This window comes from Apteryx mantelli, unplaced genomic scaffold, assembly GCF_036417845.1.
Source record: "Apteryx mantelli isolate bAptMan1 unplaced genomic scaffold, bAptMan1.hap1 HAP1_SCAFFOLD_40, whole genome shotgun sequence".
NCBI classification, from domain to species: Eukaryota; Metazoa; Chordata; class Aves; order Apterygiformes; family Apterygidae; genus Apteryx; species Apteryx mantelli.
The window spans coordinates 1,934,428-1,953,722 of NW_027118755.1; the positions used below are offsets into that span (position 1 = coordinate 1,934,428).

At 45.5% G+C, this 19,295-nt stretch overlaps 2 protein-coding genes across 4 annotated transcripts in view; both read left to right on the forward strand.

Moving 5' to 3' along the window:
* Positions 1–19,295, forward strand: part of LOC136996518 (SUN domain-containing protein 3-like) — a 390,273-nt gene that overhangs the window by 233,862 nt on the left and 137,116 nt on the right. The window lies entirely within an intron of this gene.
* LOC136996479 (olfactory receptor 4E1-like) lies at positions 11,261–12,539 on the forward strand. The gene is made up of 2 exons (XM_067317400.1): positions 11,261–11,272; positions 11,616–12,539. The coding sequence occupies exons 1-2, from the start codon at positions 11,261–11,263 to the stop codon at positions 12,537–12,539; spliced, it is 936 nt and encodes a 311-aa protein (XP_067173501.1).

The window sequence follows — 19,295 nt, forward strand, 5'->3', positions numbered from 1 at the left end:
GTTTTAATGGTGCTTTTCCAATCCACCTTAACCAGGACTCAAGTTTTTTCTTGCAGCTCGAGGCTTCATATCCCATTTGTGAGTGCTGTAAGATCTAGGTGAAGAGACAAGGGTGAGTGGATAGGGCCCAGAAACTGGAGTCAGACCTCAGGTGATAATGGTTCCTGTGTCTGTGGTGCCAGTAACTGGGGAAGAGAGGGTCCTAGCATCAGTCACCGGAGCAGGACCATGGGTTGTTGGGCCAGTGTACTCAAATATCAGCTACTGAGGGTGGCCAGGGTGAGTGGAGTGAGGGTCTCAGTGTCAGCAGCTGGAGCAGGGATCACAGGTCATAGTGCCCGTGTACCTTGGCAATAGCTGCAGGGGGAGGGGGACAAAGTGTTTGTATTTTCTCCTAACCTGGTATGCGCGCGCGCGTGTGTGTGTGTGTGTGTGTGTGTCTGAGATAAACACTCAGCCTCACTACTGGTTGAATTTGCAAAGAGGAGAGCAGCAGCTGTGCTTGGGCTGGAGAGGCCTCCCCTCAGTGCACCAGGCTGGGCTCCAGTGCCCAGACAGGAATCCTTGGGTCCCAGGGCCTGCTGGAGGCAGCGAATTTATAACATCCAGCAACAAAATTACAATTTTGTAAGGGGGTGGGGCACAGAAAGTTGACTAGTGCATTGGAGATACCATTATGTCAATATCTAAAGAACCACATGGCCAAGGCACAGTTACTAGTTGAAGCAGCATTGTTCACTCATGCAAGCTTCATAGTAAAATCCTTTGCCTATTTGCTAATCCTAATCACAAAGACCTTGCCAACAGGCAATAAGATTTTGCACCCATTAGAAAACTAAAAAATATATAATTCTGAGCCAAAAACATTGATTTATTTCTTCTCCACTCTGGAAACTGGCCAGCGTCTTGGGCATGACGGTGGAACACTGGCAGATTTCCCAAGCAGAAGTACATGGGTTATGAAAGTGCTAATCAGCCACAAACAGCACAATGATGAGGATGTTCCCAGACATGGTCACAATGTAAATCATGAGGAACACTAGAAAGAGAGGTATTGACATTTGTAAAGGTTTCCAAATGCCAGTAGGATGATTTTCCCTGACCTGGTTGTAATGTCCTCATTCATTTTTTGTTACGAATTGCACCTAGAAAAATGAAAAACAGATTAAAAGTCAGGTAAAAAGCATTAATGGGAGTAGTTCTACATGTATTCTGTATTTGAAACACACTGTAGTGTGTTTCATTCAGTGAAGATCAAAACTAAAGAGGAAAAATTTCTGCCCTCTTTTAAGACTCATTTTAAAAGAGGTATTTGATGGGGGTGATGGAAGAGTGTGAATTGTCCTCAAGGTGTTTCTCCTTTTGCACTTACTGCAGGAAGGGTTTTTATGATTTAGGTTCAGAAGAGCAGACCCTCACTCCAGCAGGAGTCAGGAGACTGACTCCTGAAGGATCCATCTCCCTTACCTACAGACATCTCCAGTACGGACATCCACAGCTGGTGTTGTTGTTTCAGGTTCATTTTACAAATGAAAGAGGACTTGCCGCCTGCCTAGACACACTTTTCTTGTGACACCTGAGATGCCATACAATACCTCCAGGGGCTGGTAAGTACAACACAAGGCAGACCCTTGGCTTGTGGAGCAGAAACTGGAGGTCAGACAGAAAACCTGGGGCCTCCCTGATAGTACAAGTTTCCTATGTGTGGACAAATAAATTGAGCCATAGATTTCCGTGTACTGTAACAGGAGCTTTGGAGGGATAGCTCACATGTGTGCACATATCCTGTAGACACATAAATGCAGATAGGTGAACCTGTTTTTAAGCCCACCCCTACCTCAGGAGATGAATCACACCTGAGATATGACCAATTCCATCCATTACCTGCGCAAAGGCAATACAAGTTTTGGTATAGATATCTATACGCTAGAAATCTGATTTTGGGTGGATGAATCTCCCATCTGAGACTGCAGAAAATAAATACCTTCTTCTTTTTGAGCATTTAGCTACCACGTAACTTACATTACAGCAGTGTTAACACTTTGGTGTTCTACACACAAAATAGTAGAAGAGGATGTTCTTGATTCAAAGCATTTGTAATCTTGGAATCATAGAAGAATTGGAAGAGACCCCCAGAGGTCATCTAGTCTAAACCCCTCCTCAAAGCAGGTGTAAGCAGATGAAATTGTTAGGGATTTGTCTGGTTAAGTCCTGAACACCTCCGAGGATGGAGATTCCGTGACCTTTCTGGGGAACTTCTTCCAGTACTTGACCACTCTCATGGTAAATAATAATAGTAACAATAATAACAAATTAAATAAAAACATATATATCTAATAAGAATTTCCCATGTTCCAGCTTGTGTCCCTTACCTCTTGTGCTATCACCGTGCAGATCTGAGATGAGCCTGGCTTTGTCTTCTCTGTATCCGCTGATCAGGTAGTTGTAGAGAGCAAAAAGGTGTCGCATTAGCCTTCTCCTCCTAAGGCTGACCAAGCCCAGTTTCCTCACCATCTCCTTGTACATCATGTGCTCAAGTCCCCTGAGCATCTTGAGAGCCTCCACTGGACTTGCTCCAGTATGTCAATGTCCTTCATGGACTGGGGAGTCCAAAACTGGACACAATGCTTAGAGGTATTCTCACAAGTACTAAAGAGAGGGTAAGGATCACTTCCCTCCGGGCCTGCTGGCTGCACTCTTACTAATACACCCAAGGTGTGGTTGGCCTTCATTTGTTGCAGTGACACACTGAAGGCTCGTTTTCAAGCTCTTGTTTTTCAGAATCCCCAGATCTTTCTCTGCAGACCTGCTTGCTAGATAGTGGGACACAGCCTGCACTGTTGCATGGGGTTATTCCACCCAGATTCAAGCCATAGCATTTGCTTTTCCTTCATTTCAGGAGGTTCCTGTTAGCCCATTTCTCCAGCCTGTCAATGTCCCTCTGAATAGCAGCCATGCCCTCCAGTGTATCAGGTCCAACAAAGCATCTCTCCTAATCAGTTCATCAATCACCTTCACCAAGAAATTATCTTCTGTGAATTCCAGAAATCTGCACAATTCCTTGTGCCCAGCTGCACTGCCCTTCCAGCAGACATCAGGGGGGTTCGAATCACCCATGAGTATACCAGGGACTCTGACTGTGAGGCTTTCTCCTGCTGTAGTGACGAGCAAGCAAAGAGTTAACAGGACTAAAGAAGTTTGTCAACTGATATGTGCAAGGAGTGATATGCGCAAGGCTGTGGAATAGAAGAATAGACAGGACTAAAGAAGTGTGCCACCTGATAAGTCCAGGGAATCAAAACTGCAGGGACCCCCAGGGAGGGAAGAAGCGATATGGAGGTATTGTGGTCTTGCCTCACTAGCTGGGTCTTTCCAAGCAGAAAAACAAACAGTCCCGTGATTGTGGAACTCACAAAGGTCAGCAAAAGCAGTGTTTGCCCAGAGCCCCAGCCATGTAAAAAGAGACTTGGAAGCTAAGAGAGTTTGAGCAGGGGATGGGAACGTGACCTGATCATCCTCTCCAGCTGCACCGTGAGTGTCCCCCCCCCTCCCCTTTTCCTGGGACACTGGGTTAAGGTAACTCCTGGAGGTTGAGAGTCCTCTCACTAGGAGAGTGAACAAGCTAGCTTTCAAGTTGGGGTAAGCAGTGTTTCCAATTAATAGCACAGTAACTGATGGTTTGGGGTTATTCTTTCTAAATCAGTAATCGCATTATTTTAATGGATGTTACTAATCCAAGAGGTTGTGTGAGAAAATAAACATATTTTTTATTATGTTACTGTCTCAGTTGTTACTATTGAACCTTCATAGTGTGACATATAGGATTGTTATGACTGTGTCCCCCACCACAGCACCTATGTGAGTCGTCCAGAGATTCCTACATCCCTGGCTCTGCACTCTGTGAGCAGTTTCCTGAATGCTTGGTTGCCGTGGACTTGATTGGTGCCAAGAGTCCTACAACACCCCCCTGGGAGACAAAAAACAAGGAACATAATTGCACACTAACTGGGCCAAGTATGACACCTACAGACCATGGCTCTGTTCTCACCACACACAGCCTCAGAACCAAGATCCCTGCAGCACCAGAGCTCTGCCAAGCCCCACAGCCTGCCACCCTGAATCACCCAGGCCCCAGGACTGTAACTCTGCCTCTGCCTCAGTCTCTGCCCTACTCCCTCCAAAACACTATGAGTGACTTTACAGATGTCTTTGAGAAGAAAGGAGAAGAAACGCTACAATATGACCTATGACACATATGACTGCCACGTGGACCTGATCCCAAGAAAGGAGGTGCCTTGCCACCCTGAATTAGCAGCCTTCAAAGAATACCTCAAGGACAATCTGGCACAGTGGTTTATCTACCTCTCCTACTGGCTCCTCATGCCGGAGGAGGGGAGGAAGACTACGGCCCTGTATAGATTACAAGAGGCTTAACAATATCATGGTGAAGAACTGGCACCCCCTGCTCCTCACCCCAGACCTATTAACAATCCTCAGAGGTCTCTACTTGCTTTTGAATTTCGTTCAGTTTCTGCCAGTTAGCAGCTGCTCAGGTCTCATGCCATCTAGGGTCAGGAAAAGTGAGTGGCCTTTTCTAATCATTCCATAGGTAAAGCCTATTCAATCAGTGTATCCATTGCTAAGTCTGTATCATTCTGACTATGGCAATTAATGTGATAATGTAGCTGAAGCAAATGGCCCAGACCAGCTGAGCTGTGGTTCAATCTCAGGATATGGGAAGCAATACATACACTCCTAAACTTGTAAATTACACATCTACAGTTTAATTGTAAAAAAAAATAAAAAATGCTACTATGTAACTTAAATGACTACCACAGTATAAGCACTTTTTAAGATACACTCAGTATATGGCAGTAACTGCGAAGCTACAAACATTTATACATTCAACACGCAATAGCAGTTTGACAGTACTGATCAGCCTGTTCCTACTGTCTATGTATTAAAAGCATATGACCAGAGAGTATTCACACATTGCAGCTTTCTGGCATGGGTGTGGAAGCTCCACTGCAATGTCTTGCAGCAGTTTGGAAGTCAGCCAGGAGGGCTGAGCAACAGTCAAGTACCTTTCAGTCCTCTCCCACACAGATTTTGCAGTTGGAGGTTTTATTATCAGTGAGTCATTCTGGAGCAGTTGTTCCTTTGTCACAGGTGGGACATCTCCAGCTGCAGCTACTCTGTTTCCGGCTGGCTGTCATTCTCACTGTGGCTCTTTTGGCCATTGCTGAGTGCTAATGTTTCCACTTGTGCGCAAATCACCAACCACAGGCAATATGATCTTGCATGTATTGAAATTCAAGGTCATCTCCCACAGCTTCCTGTGCTGAGCTTGGACCTGACTCATCACCTTGCCTGGTCTGATGATTATTGGACTGCTGACAGAACCCACTGCTATCCCCAACCGAAACCTGCTTGGGTGTTGTGGGTCTGTGCCCTATTGCTGCAGGTGCTGTCCATGCTATGGCCACCCTGGCTCCCAGTTCCCCTTTGCTTGTGAAGTAGTCCCACTTGCTGCTTTCTGACATCTTCTTAGAAAAGAACCCGTGACTTTAGTAACTCTCCCAAGCAGTCACTCAGGTGTTGGAGGGACTGTCACAGGATGTGTACCTGTGTCTGTAAGAACTTGAATATCTCAGTAATGGTCTCTGTGCTTCAGTTTAAAAGCCCCAGTTCCCACTGTTCTGAGTGATTGCACTTAGGCTGAAACAAGAACTTATGCATTTGGAAAGGAACACAGGACTGCAACTCTAAAAGAAAGAAAGACAGCCAAGATTTTTCTTATGCTTCTCTATGGCGGGAAGTCTGGCTTAATTACTTGGGAGAAGAATATCTGGCTGAATTCACTACTCATAACACCATTTACACAACATCTTGAGTTTGCATTTGCTACAGTCTGGCCTGAAAGCTCTGTATTGACAGTCTCTTAATCCAGGTCAACAATTGCTCACTGCATAAGAAGTAACAAAGAGAAGAGATTCCAGAACTCCAAAGCAGGGCAGAATTAGTAGGAGTACTGAATTATTTTTCATGCTCTTCCCAGAGAAAACTCATATGTAGCTAGATGCATTTGTAGAGAGAATTTCAAATATTCTTTGGGTGCTGTTTTCACAGGAATTTTTATAAAGGAAAACTGATGCAGTGTATTTTTTCAATTTTACTATTCCACCTGTCAGCCCAGTGTAATTCAGCCTAACACCACCAACAAGATTGCAAATATCCCACTTTCTTAATAGAATACTGACTCTTAGCTGGTTTCATTATAAATGTGTCACCTGCTTTGATCTTCTAGTGAACACAGGGCTGAATTCAACTTGTATTGCAAATCAAGCAGGTTTTTCAAGAAGAACATTCAGTCCTGTGGTTTGGGTTTCTTTATTGTTATTGTTGTTGTTGTTGTTGTTATTTTCTTGTGTTATTTCTCAGTGATGGATTATCCATCACTGCCTTTTGTAAACTACTGCAGCTGACAATTATTCTATTGAAAATTCTCTGTAACCACTGCTGCCTCACTGACCAGGTGAATACCCTTGCTACATCAAAAAGCCTCCTGGTCTCCCTGAAGGCAATTAGAGGCTTTGATCAACCTATTCCTATACTTTTTTTCAGTGATAATAAATAAATAAATAAATAAATGAAAATACCTAAATTTATTTCCTTAGGTCTTACTAGCAGGTATGTCCTATCAAAAAGGAAAGCTTACTATAAGAAATGTAACTCTTTATTTTATAACTTCGGGCTTTTATGTGGAAAAGAGTAAGGGTTTCTTATGTAGTAGGCTACAAAACAACACTGACAACTAAACCTTGCTCTCGAATTAATAGCCTTTGCTATAGAGTTATGGAGTTCACTAACACAAGACAGCTCTATGACCAAAAATGTAGCAGGGTTCCAAGAAGGACTCAGCATGTGCAGGGTAAAGGAAAGTAAAAAGTCTGGGCTTTAAGAGCCAATATAAATGTGCTGGTTACTTCAGCTAATGATCTCAGTGTCTTTTCACAGTTAGTGAGTCTACAGAGAGGTATAAATTGGGAGGCATAAATCCCACTCAGCAGGTCTCTCCATCCCTTTATTTTCTAATTTCTGGTAGCAATATGAGAGGATCAAAATAGATCTCAAGGACTAACACCCTCACCCCATCCCCTGAAAAAAGAAAAAAAAAAGAAAGAAAAAAGAAAAGATGTTTCTGTGAAAAATTTCCCTCCCTCTGTCATGACCAAAAGCATGGCAGAAGTGACACTGAAGCAGACCACAGTGAGAGAGTTCATCCGTCGGGGACTGCCCTCCAGCTTAGAGGCACAAATGATCCTCTCTGTGGTGTTTCTGCCCCTCCATCTCATGACTCTGCCTGGCAACCTCCTTATATTGCTGTCTACTGATCACGACTGATACTTTCTCATAGCCACATGCCTCTTCCTCAGCAACCCTTTTTTCCTCCAGATCCACCATTCGTCTGTTACAGAGCCTGAAATGTTGGGTGACCTCTTCTGTGCAGAGAAGATCATCTCTTTGGAAAGATGTGTGGCCCAGATGTTCTTCCTTCATCTCTGTCTGTACAGAGACCTGCCTCCTCGCTGTAACAGCCTATGACTGCTGCAGGGCCATCTGCAACCCCATGCACTATCATCTCACACTCATGCGAGAGTACGCCTACAGCTGGCTGGGGCTGTGTGCGTGGGGACAGGGATCCCCTGTGGCCTGACTGGAATTATGATCAAGCTGCCCTACTTCACAGAATTTGACAGCTTGGTCTGTGATGTGCTGCCAGTGATCAAGGCGGCTTGCACGAATGCCTACGTTACTGAGATGCTGAAAATCTCCAGCTCTGGGCTCCTCTAGGCTTGCTTCATGGTCCCACTGGCCTCTTATGGCATCCTCCTAGTCTTGCTACAGAAACATCCGTGCAAAGGTGTGCACAAGGCCCTCAGTGCTTCTGCCATCGGGCTCATGGTTGTAATGCTCTTCCTGGGATACTGCATCTTCATTTACTCCTGCCCTTGCACCAGCTTCACTGAGGACACTGTGATATCAGTCTTCCTAACACAGCCTTCACCTCCTGCTAAATCCCATAATCTGCATCCTGGGAAATGAGTACATGAGGTGGGCACTCCCCAAGCTAATTGGGAGAAAAGTAGCCACAGAAGAGAAATAAAAGCTAGAGCAAAAGCAGCTGCACTTTCCAGGGTCAGCTGCTGTTTTTTTCAGCTTTATCAGCAGTAGGCAAATTTCATTGTGACAAATCAGCACCTAACCTCTATCTGTGGATAATCCTGGTACCTCACTTTGTAACTTTTAGGCCATGCTTATCAGCCTGTGTTTGAACTCTTGCCTCACCGGGAAACGTAAAAAAAAGGGGTTCCTTCCAAGATTAAGTTACCATACAAAAGATGTCACTTTCTATCCTTTTTTTTTTTGGAAGTGTTTTCAGAGCAATGTGCAAGTTCTCATTTTGAGGTAAGATTTTAGGAAGCTGAGGCTTGGTTAATTCCTTTGCTTGATTTTCCCTTTTTTCCCCACACTGTTCTCAAGCTGTTCTATACAACCATAGTTCTTACTGACAGAGCAGCTAAAGATGCAAATGAAGAACCAGAGAAAATAATCCTGCCCATACTTGACCTTTTGTCACTGTTGCAAGGAGATAAGAAACATAATGCTTGAATGCCATTCCTTAGGCATATCGTTTATTAATATTTCTCTCTTTTTAAGGAAAATCCCTTAAGATGAACGCCTGAAGCTGCAATCCTTTGTCAGTTCTCCATCGGCGCTTTTGATCACTCAGTTTGCACTCGTTGCAGTGTGCAGATTTTCAGCATGGCAGCTCTTATTCAGAGCCTTCTTCCACACTGAGTTTGTGATCCCTTTCCTAAGTCCAAGTCATTTGGGCAGAGCTCATGGGCTGTATTCTGCTCTCCCAGTGCGTAAACTTGGTGTTAGTTCACCAAGAACACCTTTAAGAAGGCAAAGCGAGTTATGTGGCATGGGTGAACATTTGTTCTTTGTCTCCAGAGGCCATTGAAATGGACTTTGAACAATTGTGTGAGCTACTATAGCCACACAGGTTTTCTGGGTGACTAACTGGACCCACAGCTCTACTCCCAAGGGACTTATTAAATCTCTGCCAAAGCTTATACTGTCAACAACCTAAGATGATTTAACAAATCCCTTTGTGACTCTCTAGTAAGGCGTGAATTTAACATTTCTTGAGTCCCAAATCTGTCTTTCAGACAAGCACACAGCCCAAGCTTTATCAGTTCTCTATGACTTCATCACAGCACAAAAGGTTCTGTATTTGGTGTTCAGAGTAATTGAGTACCGCATGCTCTTGCTCTCCAGAACTAGCTGTTACGGGGAAGGGTTGAAGGTGTAAGTCACCTCTGCATCCCTGTTTATGCTGTCAGTGTTGAGCTTCAACTTCTGATTTGGGGGCAGGTCTTCTTCGTATTGGCAGGAATGCTTTGTAAGTAGGCAGGAAGTTCAGTTTCTATTTTGATTTTTGCATTGTTCATGAAGTAACCAATCAAGATTTATTTTATTTATTTGCTTCTTTGTTTGTTTGTTTATTAAGTAAAGGCTTGAACTAGTTAAATATCAGGACGATCTTCCAGTATGAGGGGACCATCTGCACAAGATAACTTGAATATATTAGAGGAACACCCTCCCCCCCCCCCAGAAAAAAAAAAATCCAAACCAAAGCAAACCCTGCCTGTTCAGTTGCAGGAACTATCAATACCTCTGGCTAGAGGAATTTATGGATGCCAATCAAAAGGAAGACATTTGTTTATCCATCTCCATTTTTTAGACCAAAAATTGCTTTTTCTTTTATGGAGAAAAAACACTGGAATTCAACTCACAATCATTCTTTTTCTGGACACCACTGGAAACTACATAAGTAAGCTCGGTTTTTCCTCCCTGCTCTGTCTCCTTTTGGGTTTGTTGCAGGGAGAAGGGGCTGAGACGTTGACTGGAAGGAGAACAACACTTCTGTTTGGTTGCTTTTCAGTCCTTTATGCAAGACCTTGAGTACAGGAGGAAATCAGGCATCTGATTCTACCAGGTGTCTTTGGAGACATCAGTATCTGTCTCTCAGCAGACTCCAAATGAAGACAGGAGCCTCTGTGCGGGTCCTTGGCAACTTTAGAGCCCTATGAAAATGTTAGTCGTGGGAGCTGTAACAGGTGAAAATACTAATGTAAATGTACATTTTACAGGCTTGTGGCTCCACTTGTAACAGCTGCAGACCACTATTGGGGTATTCAGCCATTTCTGGAGCGTCCACACGCTGTTAGAAATGTAGCTATCGTTCAGGTGCTTGGTTAGCCCTGTTCTCAGAAGCTCAGCGTATCAGCAGCAAGGAAACCACAGTGACATTGATTTCCAAATACAAGAACCCTGGGTTCATACTCAGAGATGGTTTCATTTTAGCAAAGTGGGGAACTCTGAGAAGTCCTGCCGTTTCCCACATCATTATTTCTGTTGTATGACCGCCTTGAACCATGCGCTGTAAACAAGCTTTCTCCTTTGTTGGACAGGGTTCCTATTCAATGTCCTCTCATCTCACTCCTGTTCCAAAGACAAGATTTTGTGTTTGTGTATGTGTACTTTTGATTATTTTGACAAAATTTTTAGATTTTCATTTCAAAATGAAAATAAAATCACAGGAACACTGGAATATGGAATGGGCAGAGCTATTCAAGGTCACTGAATTTGTGACTGCAGGTGTTGCATTGCTTGATCCCTCATAAATACATCAGATATCAAGCAGCTGAGGTTTCTGACTGGCTTCTGACTGAAAAGCAGGTGAATCTGTTCTCCCCAAGCAAGGTTGCAGCTGGGGAAGTAAATGCCACACTCAAATGAATTTGCAGACAGCTACCTAGCAGGAAAAGGTGGTGTCATACCACATTTGGAGACTGTGCTGGCTATTCTTACTTTTGGGAGGAGGTTAGAAAACCAGGCAAGACTCAGCAAACAGCAGCAACAAGTATCTAGGGTCTTAAAAATGATCTTTTAGTGAAAGCCTAAATCCCCAGTCTATGAGATCTATGAAGAAGTTAGCAGTGACTTCCCTGAAGTCTATTCAGATGTCATCTCACTAAACTGCAATGCCCAACACAGAAGTCTTCCACTAATCATTTGGTTTCCTCTACAGTGAAGGAAGAGGAATAACTGCAGGCACAGATTCATCCATTTTATGTCTGACAATTGCAGACAGGTAGCTTAAACGAGACACCTAGAATCAGGAAAGATGGATCCTGAGGTACATTCTGCCAGGAGGCAAATCTTCCTGCAACATGATAGCTCCTGAGTAAGTCAGAGAAGTAAGTCAGCTTGCATTGCATTGTCTGGAAACTGAAGAAAGCCCACAGTCTCCTTTGGAAACCTGTTCCAGTACTCGCTTGTCCTTCAAACTTGAATACTTCTGCTAATATTAGGCATCACCTTTTGGGTGAAACTGTTAGGCTGTTCTGTCTTTCTTCCTCCATACAGCTCAAGTTTGTATGATTGTCATCATGTTCTGTCCTCTCATACCATAAATTTAATTCTCCTTTCTCCGTGTTCTTTCTCCTGGGTGCAACGCAGCAGTAAACATGGTGTGGCAGAATCACACTAGAGTGAGTGAGTTCTTCCTCTTGGGCCTCACCACCAACCATGCTGTAGAGCTGGCCCTCTTCACCTTCTTCGTGGTCGTCTACATGCTGATTATTTTGGGCAACATTCTCATCATCTTCACGATTGCACATGACCAGCGTCTGCACAGTCCCATGTACTTCTTCCTCAGCAACCTCTCTGTCATTGACGTCTGCCCCTCCTCAGTGGTGATGCCCAAGATGCTGGCTGACTTCCTGGTGGACAAGAAGAGCATCTCCTCTGAGGGGTGTGAGGCACAGATGTTCTTCCTCCACCTCTTTGCCTGCACAGAGATCTTTCTCCTCACCATCATGGCCTATGATCGCTGCATAGCCATCTGCAACCCCATGCATTATGGCACCATCATGAGCTGGAAGATGTGCCTCCAGCTGGCCACAGTCCTGCGGATGGGAGGGCTGATGCATTCTGTGTCCCTCACTGCCCTGACCCTCAGTCTCCCATACTGTGGTCCCAGTGCCATTGACAACTTCTTTTGTGATGCCCCTTTGATCATTAAGTTGGCCTGCACAAACACCCATGTCTTAGAAATGCTCCTTGTCGCCACCTCAGGCCTCGTCTCTGTGGTCTGCTTCCTGGTGCTGGTGACTTCCTATGTGGTCATTTTGGTCTCACTAAGGAACCATCTCTCGGAAGGGCAACACAAGGCATTATCTACCTGTGCTGCTCACCTGACAGTGGTGACACTTTTCCTGGGACACTGCATTTTCATCTATCTCAGGCCAGCCAAGAGTTTAGCTGCAGACAAAGTCGTGTCAGTTTTCTTCACGGCCATTACCCCTCTGATGAACCCCATTATCTATACCTTTAGGAATGAGGACATGAAAAATGCTTTGAGAAAGCTATGCAGGCGGCAGATTGATTCCCAAGACAAGTGACACTGTTGGGAGTGAACGGAAGGCTGCCAATCCCTGTGTACTGTCTGTCCCTATCCCCTCCCTCCAGGGTGTTCTCTGGGCATGTATCTTCAGCTTTTGACTTCTCTGCACCCTTAGCACTGAGGTGAAATCAAACAATGGCACTGGCTCTCATCCACAGCAAGTTCTTTGAGGGATGCTTTAAGCTCATTTATCAGAGGACAAGTTTTGAAATAGAAATGCCAAGGATATTCTAGATTGCTATGCTCTAAGGACCCAGCTCCTTTGGGCTCTTCATCTAAGCAGCCTAAGTGTATTTTGCAGGAACACTTCTTCCATTCAAAGGAAAATTATCCCTTCACCCTACGTGCTACTAGAAGAAGTTAATGCTTTAGCAAACACAAGACTGCTTATTCAGTTTCCTCTTCTGGCCCGTGTGGTTAGCCTGAATTTGAGGGTTTCAACTTGTCCACATTCAGATAAGGATTTCATGGATGTACGGGTTTTGTGCAGACAGCTATTTTTAGCCCAAACCCTACTGCCTCTCTTTCCCTGTATGCAGCAGGACAGATCTTTTCTTTACGCAGGATGTTGCTAAATAAGCAGGTGAAGGCAGGTTTGAGCTCTTTGCCCATTTTCAGCAGGGTGTCTGAATCAAATGATACTTTTCGCTTAGATACATCTACTTATCTATTTTCCATATGGCTGCGCAAATGTGCTAGCACGACTTTGGGTGCAGCTTATGATTTGAAACAAGGAGCGAGGAGAGATAGACACTCCCAAGTCTCCACTGCCATCAGGAAAAAGAGCAGATAGACACATGCTATGTAGATAGATGATGGTACAGTAGCATCAGCTGAGGAAGCTCACAGTCCTTGTCCTCTGGGCCACAGGCATACTCCTCTCTGGGGCAAAAGCATGACACAGATTCCTCCTGTGACAAATTGCCAAGGACCATAGTGGGGTTTTGCTTGCATGCTTTTAGACTGAGGTAGCTGACCAATGTTAATGCTTACCTCTTGCAAAACAGCCTCCTTCATCAAGAGACATAAGAAAACAAAGAATACTGCCCTCACAACCAGCGGCCTTCTTTTGCTATCCACAGGAAATCAGCAGGAAGAGAACCTGTCTGATGGACAAATGATTAAAGTTCAGCAGCCTCCCAATGCTCCTAAATTGTGGTAGGCTAAAGAAAATACCGAAAGAGAATGGGGCATTATATCCTCCCGCAGCCAGATCTTTATGCAGTGCTGCACGTTTAGAGGGCTCCTGAGAACCTCTTGGGTTATGCTGAAGGAGGTAAAGGGGTTTTTTGTCTCTTGATCAAGAACAAAGCTCCAGCACAGATGCTTTTACAGTGTGCAAAGGTACTTTGGAGGCCAGACTAGCTTCTGCCTGCTCCCAGCCCTTCTCAGCTGTATTTCTTGTAGCACATTAAAGCACTTTGTATGTGAGTGAGAGATTTCCCTTGCTCTGGTACTGCTGTAAGTCTACACCACCTCACCCGAGAGCTGGAGCAATTCATGAGCCAGCTGTGCTGACCCCATACTTTCAAAGAGCTCACAGTCTACTTATACGTTCACAGTCTACTTGTACTTATGCCCTCACATCCAGCCAGCCCAGAGGGCATTCCATGGCAGAGGGGGGATGCTGTGAGCCAGGCTGGGGCCCTGCTCTGGCATCTCTGATTCAGTCCTGGCAGGGCTCTTCAGTGTTGGCTCAGCTCTCTGTTCTGATTCCCAATGCTGCAGCACTTCAGGGGTGCAGAGGCAGCCACAAGGGCACTGCTGTGTGTGAGGTTTGACGGAGATGCCAAGCTGGGAATGCCATAGTCTGGGAAGCTGATCACAGCCTCCAGCACTTTCCTGGAGTTCTTTGTAGGTAGGGCTCTAGGAAGGGTGTTAATTTCTCCCTTTGAAGCAATTTGGGTTGCTTGGAGTGGTCCACGTTTGACATACAAAATCCTACTGTAGGGTGGTGTAGAGCAGCTGATGGGGATGAATGTTCCTATGGTGGTCCTTTGCCTTTTTCAAAGCACAGTCTTTGGTTGCCAGTGCACAGGTTTTGATTTTCTCCAGGATCACCACACTGAAAGTGTTAAGTGCTCATCTGAGTGGTGGCAAACAAAGCACTACAGCAGATGAGGGCCCTTGCAGTTAAGGTACATTTCCACACTTAAGGTTAATTCCTTCTCATTTCTGCAATTCAGAGGTTTCAGGTTTGTGAACCAGAGAAGAGGACCAGGTTCACCTCATTATCATTGTTAATTTGATCCAGCACTGATTTCCAATTGTTTATGTACAGGTTCTGTGTGTCAGCGTTAGTGGCTAAGATGCCAGTTCTACATGTCCCCAGTGATTCTTTCCTTCTGCTCCAAGGGCAGCTGTGGCAGAAACCTCCAGTGGCTCCTTCTAGCTGTGAAATGCGGCTGTGTTTAGAGCCTCTTGATAGGAACGGGAAACATTTGATTTCCCATGTACTAAGAAGGCGGCATTAAGCTTGAGCTCTGCAAGAAAGAGGTGTTCTAATCTGGAGTGCATATTTATGACAAAGTCCTGCTTTCTGGGAACACAGTTTCCTTCCTCTTTCTTTCCTTCCCATATATTTCATTCCTTTGTCCATGTAAGATTCCCAGGCCATCCAGAACATCCACTGAAATACCAGAAAGAGCGGTCTTGGGAAACTGTGCTTCAAAAAGCCAAATGCCCCTACCTTGCTTCAGATGGAGAAGGGGGCCAAACCTCAACAAGATGAAAAGTCCTCTGAGCTTGTCAGGCAGCCTGCATACCTGTTTTCAAGCTTGGGACAATTCATTTTCTGGAAACAGTTTCAATGAAGCGGTGTTGGCTTCCAATAGCTCATTGGGCCAGATGTTCAACACCCACAATCCCATGGGCTCTGATGAGAGATATCAGTGATCCCTTATGGGCATAGCTCCAAAACATCTTCTGGTCCTTGCTTCCTTTGGCACTGATGGCCTTTGGGGTGGCTCTGAGCTAGTGCTGTCAGGGTTGGCTGTGTCCAGCTGCAGCCCTGCAGCAGGTGCAGTGGGATGTCACAGCTGTCATTGTTGTCATATTCAGCAGGGACACATCAGTTCACTGCTGAAAGGCTGCTGAAAGGCTGCTGAAGGAGCTAGAGTGGGGTGCTGTGAGGTGGAGGAGGGAGTAGTGGGTCTTGGGGAGAGAATGTAATGATGCTGCAAGTGGCCTGGGAGAAGTTTGCTTTGCAGTCCTGCCACACACACACACCTTTATTTTCTTTCAGGTAGAAAAGGAATTCCCACAAGAAAATCCCTCCAGGACTCCATCAGGAGTCCTCACAGTTGAGACCACAGACCAGACAGTATGAGTATGGAATATGAGTATGACAAGAAGGGAAGAAAGCCTTCCAAATGAAGCCTTATGTTCAATCACAGAATGGTAACGTGACCATTGCCTCTTTGTTGTTTGGTTTTTTTTTTTTTTTTTTCCTGTGGAAGCCAGTGAGAGCAGGATGCTGAATGAGGACTATGTGCCAATGTCTGGAAGGCCACAGAAGGAGGAAAGTCCCCAAGCCTTTCCCTTTCTGGCTTGGTGTTTCTTCTCTACTGACCGCTGCAGGGGAAGGCTTTGGGGAACAGCTGGCTGTGTGGGGGTGGATAGGGGCACTGGGGAGCTCCAAACTCCTTATGGTACAGGGAAGGAGGCAGGGGAGGCAGCTGAGAGAGCATGAAAGGGAGGGCTGCGCAGATGGATGAAGTTAGCTGCTTGTTAGTGACTTGATCTGGGAATCTGTTGCATAACTCTCTGCTTGTCTATCTTCTTTCCCCTTGATGTAGCATCCTGGGACAATGAAGGAGCCAAGGGGATTATGAAAGGAGGCATATGTGCCAATCCCATGGGACCAGACGTGATGGCTCTGCATGTGCTGGACAGCTGGCTGATGTCATTGCAAGCCCACCCTCAATCATCTTGGAAAGACAAGAGTGATCAGGAAGGTTCCTGATGCTTGCTAAAAGGCCCATGTCATCCCCATTTGAAAGAAGGGCATCAAGGGAGATCCAGGGAACTCTAGGCCTGCCAGCCTTACCTCAGTTGCTGGGAAGGTTTTGGAGCAAATGTTCATGGAAGTCATTCCTAAACACAGGAAGGACAAGAATGAGATTGGTGAGCCAGTATGGATGACCAAGGCGATTGTCCCAGTTGCTCACCTTACTTTGACTTTTTTCACTCCAGGTCTCCCTCACTTTACAGCACTGCCTCCATGCCCATTGGGTGTTGCCTGAAAAACAAAGCTATGGGCTTCTGCAATTTGCTGATGTCTGAGCTCCCCAACAAGCCATTTGGCTTCTTTCAAAATGCTGCTAATGCTCCTCAGTCACCTAAGATGTTCCAGTCCCAAACTTGCTTGTGTCCTCAAATTCATACTATATCCCAGCAGTGAACTGCACATCCTTCTTCTTAAACATGACCACCGCATGCTCTGTGTTCTCCATCCTGCCTGTACCAGCCACATTCCTACATGCACACAGCTCTTTTCCTGCACTCCTATCCCAGCCCTACACAGTGGCAAACACTGCCTCTCAGCTGTGACCCATTGGCCTTTCGGAAGAAGCCTTGGGCTTCCTGGCATTTCCTGGTGCTTATTACAACCTTTCTGGCTTCCTCCAGAGATCTTAGGAGGGGACAGTTTGCTATTGGTTCTACTAAGGTTCTTTACGACTACCTTTTATGAAATGCTTGCATTTTCATGATTTGGGGGGTGGGGGGGAATAGTCATGGAAAAGCATGAAATATACTAAAACAGGCACTGAGTTGGCTGCCAAGAAGAACTATCTGAGATATCCACAGGCCTGAGGCTTCAGGGCAAGACTTCTCTCCACAGAAGCAGACCCAGCCTCTGACACTCTCTAGAGAGGGAAATCAGCAGTGTCCATGTCATCTGAGGACTCAAGGGGTGGGTTTTGAGTTCTGAGATCACCCTTCTTCTGACCCATTTTAGATATGTACTTCAGGATGGGGAACCATGCCTCGTATTGGTCATGCTGATAACATTGGCATTGCCTACTCAAGGTGCCGCACTACCATTCAGAGGGACCTTGACAGGCTGGAGAGGTGGGCGGAGAGGAACCTCGTGAAGTTCAACAAAGGCAAGTGCAGGGTCCTGCAACTAGGGAGGAATAACCCCATGTACCAGGACAGGTTGGGGGCTGACCTGCTGGAAAGCAGCTCTGCCGAGAAGGACCTGGGAGTGCTGGTGGACCGTGAACCAGCAATGTGCCTGGTGGCAAAGGTGGCAATGGTATCCTGAGCATCATAGCAGCAGGTAACGTTGCCAGCAGGTGGAGCGAGGTGATCCTCCCCCTCTACTCAGCCCTGCTGAGGCCACAGCTGGAGTACTGTGTCCTGTTCTGGGCTCCCCTATACAAGAGAGACATAGGGCAACTGGAAGAACTCCAGCAAAGGGCTACTAAGATGATTAGGGGAGTGGAGCATCTCTCATATGAGGAAAGACTGAGAGAGCTGGGCCTGTTTAGCCTGGAGAAGAGAAGGCTGAGAGGGGAATCTTATCAGTGTGTATTAGTATCTGAAGGTAGGGTGTCAAGAGAATGGGGCCAGACTCTTTTCAGTGGTGCCCAGCAACAGGACGCGAGGCAACGGGCACAACCTGAAACACAGACAGTTCCATCTGAACATGAGGAAAAAATCTTTTATTGTTAGGGTGACAGAGCACTGGAAGAGGTTGCCCAGAGAGGTTGTGGAGTCTCCTTCTCTGGAGATATTCAAAACACGCCTGGATGCGATCCAGTGCAATGTGCTGTAGGTGACCCTGCTTGAGCAGGGGGGTTGGACTAGACCATCTCCAGAGGTCCCTTCCAACCTCAACCATTCTGTGATTCTGGGAAGCTTTACACATTTTCTCGACCAAGAATGGAAGAATCACACCCTGCACTTGGAAAGGGGTGAAGTTGTGGGGTACACGGTTTGCTTCAGAAGGCATTCAGTATGCTTGCAATACAAAAAGGCTGTGAAGGCAAATGGACATGAAAGAAACATCCAATGGAGCTCCATGGAAGGAGGATGGAGCTGCACATAATATGAGGTGATACAAATCAGATCAGCACGTAGAGAAGACTTCTGCAGAGAAGACTTTTTGAGAGAGTACTGTAACTTTAGTCAACTTAAAAATGAAGGGTAGACAGGGTGATAAAGTGATGAGGAAGTGTCCTGGGGAAAAGGAGCTTGGTGGAGAGGAGGTTGTAGAGGTTTGAGGTAGTCCTTTCAGGATCTAAGCAGGATGAAGTTTGGAGTCAAAGGAAGATTCAGAAGCTCTCAAGGAAGTCTTGGAATTAGTGCTACTACCACTACATGAACAGCACAGTGTTCTAATAGAATTCTTTTTTTTTTTTCTTCTTCTTCTTGACGATGATGATAAACTAAAATTCTTTAATTTTATTCCTGTCAGTCTCTTATTTCACAAGTTAGCTGCAACTTCTCAATATTTAACCTCTTTCTTACATAAGGTTTTCAGAACAGCACTTTCCCTCCCCCCCCCCAAATCTTTGTTTGATGTACACTGGCATAACGCTATGGCACTCCAAGTGCCTTACCCCCACCACCACACAGAGGCACAAGTCACAGGCATATTCCTACAATGCTTCTACAGGCAGGGCTCTGAGGGCTCAGACTTTCTGAGGATAACCGTGCCAAGAGAAGGTGAGGTAGCTCAGAGTGGCTTCCCATTGGCTTATTTTAGATCTTTTCCATGGTTGGAATTCACCCTGCCTAATTTTAA